Source organism: Berghia stephanieae, chromosome 2 (genome assembly GCF_034508935.2).
Source record: "Berghia stephanieae isolate SIO BIC M18660-M18661 chromosome 2, UCSD_Bste_1.3, whole genome shotgun sequence".
NCBI lineage: Eukaryota > Metazoa > Mollusca > Gastropoda > Nudibranchia > Aeolidiidae > Berghia > Berghia stephanieae.
This window is the reverse complement of record NC_088361.1, coordinates 116,934,688-116,947,780: the sequence shown is the minus strand read 5'-3', so window position 1 is coordinate 116,947,780 and position 13,093 is coordinate 116,934,688. Positions and strand designations below refer to the sequence as shown.

General features: G+C 34.4%; 1 protein-coding gene and 1 long non-coding RNA gene across 4 annotated transcripts in view; one reads left to right on the top strand and one right to left on the bottom strand.

Moving 5' to 3' along the window:
* Window positions 1–726: 726 nt before the first annotated feature.
* The window catches only part of LOC144966349 (nuclear cap-binding protein subunit 1-like), a 44,759-nt gene continuing 32,392 nt past the window's right edge, over window positions 727–13,093 (top strand). Inside the window, exons 1-5 of one of the 2 annotated variants that reach the window (XM_078902678.1) lie at window positions 727–963; window positions 10,997–11,088; window positions 11,321–11,421; window positions 11,785–11,869; window positions 12,637–12,708. In XM_078902678.1, the coding sequence (XP_078758804.1) occupies window positions 918–963; window positions 10,997–11,088; window positions 11,321–11,421; window positions 11,785–11,869; window positions 12,637–12,708 (396 nt within the window). In that variant the 5' untranslated portion in view covers window positions 727–917. Of the gene's footprint in view, window positions 1,165–8,696; window positions 11,089–11,320; window positions 11,422–11,784; window positions 11,870–12,636; window positions 12,709–13,093 lie in introns of both variants that reach the window. The other variant, XM_078902679.1, reaches the window with a different exon arrangement.
* LOC144966351 (uncharacterized) lies at window positions 6,366–8,532 on the bottom strand. Of its 2 annotated transcripts, XR_013644191.1 has the most exons (3): window positions 8,421–8,532; window positions 7,638–7,785; window positions 6,366–6,603 (listed from the first exon to the last, which is right to left on the bottom strand). It is a non-coding gene; the product is annotated as an uncharacterized LOC144966351 (long non-coding RNA). The 2 variants fall into 2 exon arrangements; XR_013644190.1 differs by lacking the exon at window positions 8,421–8,532 and having other exon boundaries at window positions 7,638–7,818.

Genomic DNA, 13,093 nt, shown 5'->3' with positions numbered 1-13,093 from the left:
TCTCTCGTATCCAAAGTCTTCACTGTGTCCTATATTAAAATAATAAACTTAAAAGTGAGTAAAAGTAAATAAATTTTAAAAATGTTAAAAGTCGATAAAACTTCTCGAGTCACCAGGAATGCAGCCTGTTGAAGTTGACAATTTTTTTTTCCAAGGGAGTATCAAAAAAAAAAGAAGAAAATATTATGCCGAGAAAGGAGCTCGAACCCCTAACTCACCCAACTCCGGTTACATTTACGGTGTGCTAAAACAACCGGCCACCTCGCCACTCGGTCAAACAGTTGAGCCCTTACAATCTTTTCCGGTGTACTGAATACACAGCTGTGTATTCAGTTCACTGGTAGACGGAAAACACAGTTCCATATTCTATATCGACTAGTGCCCTTCACTTTAGGGTTGCCAATTTGGCATATTTGCTGCCAAATGTCCTTTTTAAAGGCAGAATTTGAAATCGTCTGGCAGAGAAAAAACGGTTTGGCAGTTTGGCAGATATTTGGCAGATTACTCCACGATTTCCATGGCAATTTTTATGTATTAGTGATGTTTTAAAACTTGGGAAATGAAAAAAAATGATACAGGCCTTGCGAATTTTTGTTTAACAAAACTGATGAGTTTTCAAATGGGTGCTATTAATAGTACGGTTTGGCAGATTTTTGTGGTATTTGGCAGATTTTTAAAATCTAGGCAGAATGCCTGAAAATAATCTGGCAACCCTGCTTCACTTCCGTTAGGCACACCGAATTAATTTTTTAAATAAGAAGAGCTCTATTTAATATTCTGCTCGCTGTATTGGGGTTTTGTTTCAAACAATAGTTTGTGGTTTTATTATTATTTAAAGAAATTTCGTGTTTTAGAAAGAACTATTTCAAACATCAAGCAATAGAAATTGTTTGATAATTTCTACAGAAACACAAATAATGGAACGCCGACGAAGACGTACCGATTCATTTAGTGATGATGAAGGTTTGTGTTGTCAATGAAATTGGTTGTGATAATGATAAGGAGAGAGAAAAAAAGGTTGAGTTTTGGAAACTAAAATTGAAACTGAAACTGAATAAACCAGTACTATAGAGGCGACCCAAATAAATCCATAAAGAGGTCAACTCTGCATAAAACTAAAGTTTATAAAGACATCTCACAATTTATTTATGGGAGCGGAATTGAGTAATTGAGTAGGCTGTCATTATTCTCCGCCGGGCGGAAAATAGTCCTTCTTTTTATTTTCCGCCGGGCGGAGAATAACAAATTTGCTTATTTTCCGCCGGGTTTTTCAAGTTGATCTTTGAGACTTAGCGGACTCCCATATTCTGACCTTCGTGGTGTAGTGTAAAGAATCTGGTTGTTATTTGCCCCCCCCCCCCCCCCCCTCGTTATTATTAGGGAATCAGTGGGTGATAGCGGTGGCGGTAGACGGTAGGAAATCAGTGGGTGATAGCGGTGGCGGTAGACGGTAGAGAATCAGTTCGTAATTAACCAGTAGATTTGAGACACACTTCAAGTTCAAGCTTGCCGGACTAAAATAATTTGGAGAATGAAGGGAGTTGACTTAACTCTGCTCTTTCTCACTGCTAGTTGTGTGATTAGTTCTCACTAGTGTTGCTCAATCAGACTACAAACGTTTGTGGGGAAGATTTTATGTCACTGATTATTGTGATGAGTTTTTGTTGTTGTTGTTGTAAGTGTGTTGTTATGGTATGACTGTCGTGTCTCGATCAGGCTGTTGTGAGTAATCTTCATGTTGTGTTTGTCACTGTCTTCCGCGTAAACGTGACGTCATCGTGTCTATCCTATAAAAGCTTGTGACACCCTTCATTCTTTTCTCTTCGACACCATGTCTAATTCTAGATCTACTATTTTGCCTATCGTTTGTATCTGACAGATCCGATCCGCCATACTATGTTTTAGAATTAGACTGTACCGGGACGATTCCCGATGTGCTTTTAGAGCATTTTAACCGCCCATATATGTCCTCTACATACATGGAGAACGCCCACTTCGGTGGAGACTTTTTCTGAACTTTTTCCTTATTTTACATATCGTGAACGAGATTGGGAAATCCGTAGTGACTAATACTGTCATGGCAGGTTTTTTTTTTGCATCGCTTGCGGCCGCGTTGCTGGCCGCAAAAAAAAAAAAAAAATGGCAAAAAAAAAATCCCTGATTTGCATTGCGGCCGCAAACTTTGCAATGTTTTGCACAAAAAAAACCTAAAATAAAATAAATAAACAAATTTTAAAATATTTAGTGGGGACCAGTGATGACAATCTGGGATTTTAGGATTTCTTCATAAATGTTCCGTTGTTTTTGTCCTGTTAAACATTTTCCGCTAAGTGGTAGTTCAGGGGGAAAAAAAACAATATGCCTTCTATCATTTTTGACACCTCTGCCCAGTTGCATGAATTTTGGCGACACTCCTTTATTTATGACGTTAGTCTAGACACACTGGCGTCAAATGTAAAAAGTAGCACAAGACACATGGTGGCCATGAATGAGAAGATGATCGAAAGGGAAAGGGATGGAGCAAATAGGTGTAAATATTTGTGTACTTTTTAGCTGTAGCATGATAGTACATTTGACGATTTTATAAGTTTTATAAGCGTCTTTTTTAAATTTTTCTTCTTTTTAATTTTGTTTTTGTTTGATTGTTCTGAATTTGTTAATAGAATTCATTACAACTTGTGTCTAAAACACAATTTAAATAATAAAATAAAAAATCAATTCACAAAGTATTCGTGCATTCTCTCTCTCTTTCTCGTGTCCATATTTGTCTCTCAGCCACCCTTTCTCTATCTTCATATTCTGTTTATAGATATTTGGTAATAGAGAGATAATATGTACATAATAGTAAGTTAGGCTGATCGATTTAAGAAATGATTGTTTAAATTTGCTCTGTAGATGGAATATGTTTTGCAATTGATTAAAGATTCTTATATCATCACAAGGTTGCAATAATTAATAATACAGACACAAGTCGGGTTTGTTATGTAAAAACAAATACCTCCTGGTCTTTTGGCCAAAAATTTCCGCAATTTTTTTCATTAATGTTCCATTGTTATTGTCATGTCAAACCTTTTCTGCTAAGTGGTAGTTCATGAAAAAAAAATATGCCTTCTATCATTTTTTGACACCTCTACTCAGTTGCATGAATTTTGGTGACACTCCTTTATTTATGACGTTAGTCTAGACACACTGGCGCCAAATGTCAAAATCAAAAGTAGCACAAGACACATGGTGGCCATGGATGAGAAGATGATCGAAAGGGAAGGGGATGGAGCAAATGGGTGTAAATATTTATGTACCTTTTAGCTGTAGCATGATAGTACATTTGGCGATTTTATAAGGTTTATAAGCCTGTCCTTTTTTTTCTTCCTTTTTCATTTTTTTGTTTGATTGTTCTGAATTTGTTAATAGTATTCATTCAATACAACTTGTGTCTAATTATAAACAATTTTTAAAAAATAAATTCATCAATTCTCCCTTTCTCTTTCATATCCATATTTCTCTCTCAGTCAGCCACCCTTCTATCTTCATTTTATGTTTATAGATATCATTTGGTAATAGTAATAGAGAGATAATAAGTTAGGCTGATCGATTTAAGAAATGATTGTTTAAAGGCTAATTTAAATTTGATTTGTTGATGGAATATGTTTTGCAATTAATTAAAGATTCTTATTTATATGCTGCATCATCACAAGGTTGCAATAATACAGACACTAACCGGGTTTGTTATGTACAAATACCTCCTGGTCTTTTGGCCAAAAGTTTATCATAATAACAATAACTTGATATGGAGGGCGACATTATAGGCCTCTAAAATGTTTAATTGGAAATGACAATTCATTAAATTATATTTGCAAAAGGTCAGGATGTGTCTAATGATCAGAAGTGCTTTAGGACTAATAATATATTAAATAACTATGAATAGCTATGTTATATTTGCATTAGATTTGGGCTTGACTGACGGGCCGGTAGATTTTCCTCCTTTTTGACAAATTTTCATTATCATCACTGGGGGACCTGTGCTTGTGTCAGGATGAAACATTTAGATAATCTCAAAATAAGTACACTGATAGCGTGTTCTTCCTTTTTCTTGGGTAATTTAATTGTAATTCTAGAACTTTTTACAATATCCCATTTTCTTCCTTTTTACTGGCGCTGATATGACCTTACATTTGTTGCTGGCACCGTGAAACCCTTTCACTTTCATGAACGAATTATGGGTTTTTAGGAAAATTAATCGCAACTTTTTGCAAATTTTGCTGGGTTTGTTAGCTTGCAAAATTTGGGATTTTTTTTTGCAAAAAACCGCCATGTCAGATATAGGGCTGGTGGTATGGACTCAGTGGCTGGCACGTCAGTGGGAGGGACTCAGTGGCTAACAGGGCTAGAGGTAGGACTCAGTGGCTAACACTAACAGGACTAGTGGTAGGACTTAGTGGCTAACACAGACAAGGAGTCCTGTATTCTCTATGGTGGCTAACAGTACAGGGCTAGTGGTATGGATTCAGTGGCTAACAGGACTGGTGGTAAGGAATCAGTGGCGAGTGGTATTGGTATGGATTCAAAGGCCAACAGGGCTGGTGGTGAGGACTCAGTAGCCAATAGGGCTAGAGGTAGGGACTCAGTGGCTAACAGTAGTGGTATGAACCCAGTGACTCACAGGACTGGTGGTAGGGACTCAATGACTAATAGCGCTGGTGGTAGGTACTCAGTGTGTAATAGGCCTGATGATAGGTACTCAAGTATGTAATAGCACTGGAGATCAGAACTAAGCAGTCAACCTATATGTCACAACTGGCAGTGAATACATTTTATTATGAAAAAAAAAATTATCTCACGTTGGAACGCACTACAGTCCGCTTAAAACAAACCCTCATCTGAGCTAGGAAATAATTCACCTTAAAGGAGAACCTGTAGTCAAAAATCAATTTTTTATCGCAGTGCCAATATTGGTATTCCCCTGTTATTTCAGGTGGTAGGAGGTCTAATTTGATGATTAACACACATACACACAAAAAAAAAGAAAAAAGCTAAAAACAAATGTGTGGCTATGTGGTCTTATGGTATGACAGACGCTTTCGGATCGGAAGGTCCTGCGTTCGAACCTCACTCGGCGCATAGTTGAGTCCTTGGAAAAGGCTCTTTACTCACATTCTCTCAACATACTCAGGTGTAAAAGGAGTACCCGGCTGTTAACAGCATTGTCTCTGTCCAAAAAAATTGTAATATCGCATAACAAGCGTTGCTGTTGACCAGGGCCCCCTTGTAAAGCACTTTGAGCACATTTAGTGGATATTGCGCTATATAAAAAGCTCAATATATTTAAATGTCTTCAATGACACAGACAATATAGGCTAAAATGAGACCAACCCCACCCACCCCACAAAAAAAAATTTCCGACACTGAGGCACCGAAAACCAACGAAATCTTCCAAATTTACACACAATGTTCCCTACAAGAGCTACATCACGATGGAAAGGCTTAGCAAGTCTTGAAAAATATATTTAAAGAATTGTTTTTTGATTACGATTGAAAATTTGGCATGGAACGACAAGAAAAAATCCAATTTAAAAATTCATAAAACTTCTAAATTTTAGTTTAGCCCAAAACCAAATCCATCATGATGCAATACCCATCATACAAAAGATTCTGACCAAATTTGGTATACAATCTGATGGGAAACAATCCAGTTATGAATGTCAGAAAATCTGAAAATGATATTTTGAGAAAAAAAAAACAAAATGTCTTTATTAATTTGATAAACAAGCTAATTTTGCAGACAACGTCATCAAAATTTCAAAGTATAATCAATATGGAACAAGAGAATAGTCAAATTTTGTAAATTGATCAATTTCTGAAAAAAAAAAATTGTCTAGAAAGAAATGCTGTACAATATTTTTTAATTTCGGCTGAAATTGTGGTGCGGATCGACAGGAAAAAAAATAATTTTTAAAATTTAAAAAACTTCTAAATTTTAATTTACCCCAAAATGTTTCCATCATGATGCAAAACACATCATAAAAAAGATTCTGAATATATTTGAAAATAATCTAAAGGAAAATGACATATATGGTTCTTAGAAAATCAGAAAATGACACAAAACGGAAATTTGAGAAAACACTGATTTGACATAAGCTGATCCATAAAATTTTCAAAATAATGACTATCATAGGACAAGAAAACACGAAAATTGTGTAGATTGATCTGTCTAAAAATGTATAAATGATTCGCTAACCCATTCCCTAAGAAAATAAATGCTGAAAAATTTAAACACTATTCTGGTCAAATATGATTTATATCTTACGAATTCATCACTGTAATCACAAAAACTAATATGATATGACGCACTACCCTCATGTTTTTATTTTTTTAAATGCTGCTTGTGAGATAAGTATCTAATCAATTTGAACTACAAAATCAAATCTATTTGAGACAAAAAAACCCCAGGTAAATGGCGAAAATAGATTTAGCTCCAAATCAAACGCAATTTGCTTTCGCAAACTCCTAGAAAATCTTTTTTCTTTCGCCTCAATACAGGAAAATTCAACACCACTTGTTTGCAACCGCTTTGTCTGAAGTTCCACAAAGATGGTTGATCTTGCTCTGGTTTGAAAAATGAAAATAGAAAAGAGGCATTTCGTTAGCAATTTTTGGAAAGGTCTATATAATCAAAATCATTGTCATAAATTGAATTTGTCAAAGACATACCAATTTTTTTTAAATGGCCATCATTCTCACCATCGCCAACACAGTTTAAATTTCATTGGCTTTACCATACAGGACAAAACTCTTGACAACAAACTATCATTTAGATTAACGAGCATTTATACTCGAGCATGCAAATCTCGAAATCACGGAAATCTCAAACTTGGTACAATTCCCAGTTTTAATCCCTTTATTTCGTTCATATAGTGGACACTCCCTTGCGATCTGTTGAATTTTTTCCCCCACTAATTGATTGTGTTGAACTGACAGAGAAAAGGAAATTGCAGTCTCACTATCGACTCTCTACAGAGTTCATAATAATGGGGAGTTATCATTATAATTATAATACGAATTTTATCAAGACCACCCACATTTACCTCCCTCAAATCCTGTGTAAAATACTCAAATTGGAAAACTAAAAAACACGGAAATCTCGAACAAACAGGCATGGTCCCGACTTGTTCGAAATTCCCATGCTCGAGCGTACTGTATTGATCACCAATAACAGAGATGCCAACCTAGCCTTTTGAAAACCCATATTTTCAAGACCAAAAACCTGTATTTTAGGACAAAAACATGTATTTACTGCGCCGTGCAGAAATCGATATCAACGCAAAAAGGTCGAATCGGACTTCGTTAACTCGTACTCGAAAAAGGGCAGTGAATTACTCATAGTTATATAGCAGTAGGCTGGGCAAGATGCGCAAAATTCAGTATCGATACTGAAAGCTCTTCTGCATGAAAACACTTTTCATGTTGTGATCGTAATTTCGTGGATTTTTCACTTCAACCAAATCCCGTATTTTTCATGATAAAACCGTATGCCCGTACTTCGGAAGAAAAACCGTACAGAACACGGGAAACCTGTACTGGTTGGCATCTCTGCAATAAAAATGTAAGGCGCTATATGAAGATTTCAAAACATTACTAACCAGTTTCAAAAAGTGCATGCAGATACTCTGCTCTGCTGGCACAGATGATGGTTTGCTGATTAATAAGATTGCCACAACACATCTTGAGCCAGCTATCTTTCTTGATTGTCAGGACACCAGTACCGTCAACTGGACTCTTTCATGTTAGCTGTCAATGAAAAAAAAAAAAAAAATTAAATTCACTGCAGTGAAAATGGCACATACCAATGTCATTAGTTAAGTTAATAATAATAATAATAATAATAATAATAATAATAATAATAATAATAATAATAATAATAATAATAATAATAATAATAATAATAATAATAATAAATAAATAAATAAATTTGTTAAAAAACTAATGGTTAAAATGGTATCGTTTTTCATTAGGCTACAGTACTGTATATCTTATATCATTGACATTGTCATTATCATCATCAGCATCATGAGGCATCTCAATTTCACTCCAAAGTTCTAAAAAATTGTGTCACCGCTTCCACTGCTGTGAAAACTGCCCAGTTGTTACAGTTACAATTACAATGCACACAGTTACACAGTATTAGTATTAGAAGTAAAATCAACGAAGGATTAATCCATAAAGATCACATTGGAATGCAGAACACATGGCACACGTGACAGTCGGCAAGGCGTGTTGTTATTACAATACAATTACATTCTCATTCATTCATCTATCTCCTCATACTCATATCGCCATCGGCATTGCTCGATATACACTTCACTGTCCCGAGTCCGAGCCTTGTTAAAACAAAAACACAAAAAGAAGAAAAGTCAAATTCTTACCTCTACAGAATCCCGACGAATAAAAATGGTATCAGTCTCAGTCTGCAATTGGTTAACTGCATTTTTGCAATTGTTGATAAGATGAAAAAGTGCTTGGAAATCAAGAGTCACAATCATTGACAATCGAACAAAACAATCACGGCTTCGCGGTTGGCGCCACGGTCGACCGGATGTGACCTTTGACACGACCGGGGGTCACAAGACCCTAGGATAAGCCCGGCGGAGAATAAGAAAAAAGGGTTATTTTCCGCCCGGCGGAAAATACTCCCAATTGAGTAATTGGACACCCGAAACATGGGTGTTTACTATTATTAGGCAGTAAAAGAGCAGCAGCTGTGGCAGTCAAATTGTGACCCAACTCGCCCATAGGGAAGTTGTGACTGGAAATTGCCTTTCGCGTTTTGGGGGGCTCAATTAAAGATGCATAACTTCGTTATAAATTATAAATAAAGAGGAATATTAATAATAATAATATAATATAATCGCAGATATTTTGGTATCATTATTTTCGTCTTTCAATTTCCTTTTAAATTACTATAGACTATAGTCTATTATAATTCAAAATTATAATTCATTATCCAGGTAATTCGTCACCCTGACCTTGACTGAAAAGTTCAGTCTGTATTTTTTTTTTCTATTACTATTACTTTTTGTCAAGTAAAGATGAAGAGTTTACCTTCGAATTGTTAATTGTTTGCATCCTTTCATCCCTAAGCATTTTGATTAGTCCCTGCCTTCAGACAACCATTCAGTCCTACCACCATGCTGATAAAGAAATGCACAAGACGGAAGTTTCAAGAGTAGCTAATTTTCAACATGCGCATGAGTGACTTGGGTGTCTGGTGACAAGATACACTGAACTTCGGATGTCGAATAACAATTTTGATTCTTGACTTGAGCTTTCATTCTTTCTTTACTTCCATACAATTAATATCATGTCATATTCATATGGTTGTCGTTATTTAACTTACAAGAGTCAAGAAGTGAAAATAAACTGGAAAAAAAAAGAAGAAAGGAAAGACAGAAAAGAAATTTTCTGAAAAAAGAACAAAGAGAAACTAGTGGATTCAAACCGGCAAGTCAAGAAAATCGAAGAGTAGGAAAGTTTTAATGGTCTAAACCACTCAGCCCGATAGCCAGCAGTTTCTTAAGCTAATTTATCTGCTGGATATTTTTTCATCAATTTGGTGATCTATTTTTTTATATTTTTTTTTGCAATTTTCACAAAACTTATTGTGAAGAAAAAATGACAAAGAGATTCAATTTAAAATTTAGAAGTTGAGAAACAGACTGGTCAGGTATGCTGAAGAGAAAGTCGCTTATTTATTCGAACACATGCAGGTATATGTAACATTTTCAAAAAATGTAATAATATATCATTTCATTTTGGGAATCACACACTTCTTTACAACCTCAATATATATGAAATTGCAGTGAGAACTATTGGTACATTAACCATTACAGAGAGATGTTGGAGACGAGAGAAAGTGAATTATGTGTCTAATGTATATCTACTGAGTTTTTCTTGTAACTTTTTTTGTGTATAACGTAAGGACATGTCATTTCAACATTTTTATTTTTATAATCCATCAGTAATTGAAGTTTTATATGATTCTTGAACTTCTGCTTTGGGAATTTTGAATAAGTTCCTTATGCCGCTGCACAACTCCAGGATCGTGCATAGGGACAGAGTTTGAAATTACAAACGCAGGAGTTCAAGAATATTTTTATTATACCCCTCTAATGACCTCACCTTTATTAAAATATATTCTTTTTTGACAATGAGTGGCTCTCAAATTTAATGATTTGACATTCAGAATTATCATTGTGGTAAAAATATCATTATTCATCAAAATGCTTTTTTTTAAAGTTAAACTTGGATGAGTTCTTGAACTTTATATTTTTACAAGGACTTTTACAATGATTTTGCTATTATGCTCTGGTAAAATCAGATTTTCCACAAAACCAAAGGGTTATAATAATGAACGTTTTTAGTTTCTTTATTTAAACTATTTTTTGTAAGAATGCTTTGGTTCTGATTTGTAATAATTTATGAATCAGACTTTTCTGAAGACGGTATGAAATGGATTGTGGTGGCTTCAAGTGAAAAAATCCCTTTTATAGCCTGTTTTCTGAAATGACATCTGCTTCAAATTATTCTCATTATGACTTTTTGAAAGAAAAATGACCTCCTTTGATACTTTAAATCATCGCAGAGAAAATGAAAATGATTTGAAGCTGTCTTTTGCTGAGAAACCTAGATGGTTGACAAGGGAAAAAGTACACTGACAACTGATATGCATGCCAAAAATTTCTTTAGACTAGGCTTAGGTCTTTAATCCCAGAACAGATCCAACATATATTATTATGGTTTTAAAGTAAGTTCTATTCATTTTAATATATTAATGAGGACAATAAAACCAAAGATTTTGTTATAAATTATGGCTTTCCAGATTCACTGTCTTATTGGACTTCAACATTTGACTAATTTTTTTTCAATTTCTTTCATACATTGATTAGCCTGTAATTAATCAGCCAAGTTTGTCATATTCATATATTGTGCTGTTCAATTGCAGATGAACGCAGTAGAAAACGCAGAAGGGCAGAGCCTGAGGGGGTTGATATTGAAGATCGTCTTGAATCTCTTATCACACGAGTTGGTGAAAAGGTTTGTCTATTTTTAATATACATTTGTACATATAAAAGTGCAAATTTGTTGTGTCTGTGTGTCAAAACATTGGAAGTTTGATGAATTTTACATTAAGTTTAAATGGCAGATAGAACACAAGGCAGACAACTAGACATTCTCTTTTATAGGGTTAGAAAAGTTATAAATGCATTCCAGTTTTTCTCTCAGAAAAGTATATTTTTGATTTTCTTTTTGATCCATTTTATTTTAGAGTACGTCGTCTTTGGAAAGCAATTTAGAAGGACTAGCAAGTGTCCTCGAGGCAGACTTGCCCAATTACAAGCAGAAGATAATGAAAATTCTATGTCAGTGGTAAGTGAAATATAAAATTATTTCCTTATTCGGTTGCATAAGAACTTTCGCATTTTTCTCACTTTGGCATGTCAGTGATGTCTTTTGTTAGCATAATATGGCATTATGGATACTTGAATACCTTTTAGAAATTGTGAATATTTTATTTATTTACATGAATGTAAAACTGAATGTTTCATACAGGATAACCTTTTCATGGTTAAACTTAATTTTATCTTCATTATTTTTTTAACTCTCTATTGGACACCTGTTTATTTATTGATATTTAATTTGAAAAAAAAATACTCCATAGAATTACTCCATACTCTAAACACAATAGACTTCACACAAATGACGAATCTTTTATAACATTTTTATTTCCAGCGTGGTCACTCTCCCTGAAAAACTGACTGTTTACACAACTCTAGTTGGTCTGCTGAATGCCAAAAATTATAGTTGTGGTGGCGAGGTAATGTCTCCTTAGGATCATCTATTTTTATTTATTGTTATGCCGTGACTCTGAAATGTCAGGAACACTATTGTATGATGGCTTGCAGTAAGTCCTATTAGAGCTACAAGACTCATGGGGCCTGAGATAACCTTGGTTTCTGAAGTGTTAAAAAGGCAGCAATTATTACTGCTTGTTACTCTTCAGTCACTGATGGTTGTAAGAGTGTTCATAAAAAACGACTTTAATTTGAATTCTTTAAGATTATTTTAAAGGATCTACATTCTGCTGTTGTTTCAACCTTAGTTATGATTTGGTCTTTTATTTTTGTGCAAATCAATATGCCTCAACTAGCCATAAAAGGAGAATAAAGTTAAACGTTATTTCTCTGAGGAAAAGTACTTTATTCCGATTTTTGTTCTTATTTGATCCAGAATTTTTTATTACATAGTGTTAAGTGTGATAACTTTAGAAAGTGAAAATAAAAAGAGTGAATTTCACTATCTGTTTAGGTCATGTTTTGTTTGTTTGGTTTAAAACAGAATTATGTGTGTTTATTTTATTGCTTTTATACTATTCATGATATTTATTGTGTGTTTAAGTGATGTGCATTCAACCATGTGTTTGTGAAAGTTTCTCCTCTTTCAAAATTTGCAAGTGGCACCAATCAAGAATATGATAATTATATGATACTAATAATAACAATGGTAATGATGATGGTGATGATGGACACATTACTTGGCATTATGTTTAACTCAAGACTGCTAACTCGATTATTATAATTTTAGTTCACAGAGATGCTTGTGAGAAGCTTGAAGGAATCCCTAAAGATGGGGGAGTTTGAAAAAGCCAGAATGATGGTAAGAATTTCAAAACCTTTAAGAAATGTTTGACTCAAAGTATTTTAAATCAAATGGTAGAGTAACCTTGGTTGCTCCAACCAGTTCCAATTTTAGATACCTCTAATGTTTCCGTGACTTAAAGATGTACTATGTTGGCCAAAATTAGACCTGTAAATTCTCAGTCAATTCGTCAAATTCAAATATTTTAAAAAAGGAAAGAAAGAAAGAATTCATGAATCGTAGTCAAACAAGGCTAAGCGACACTTTTTAGAATTGCCATGTCTGAACACATCCCAGTGTATTTTCACACAGCCTTTGTGAAATTATTTTTTCACTTTCCAAACCTGTCTTGATTCCAATGGTAGCCAATTTTAACTGAGCCGCTGAGCGATAAATTTCACTG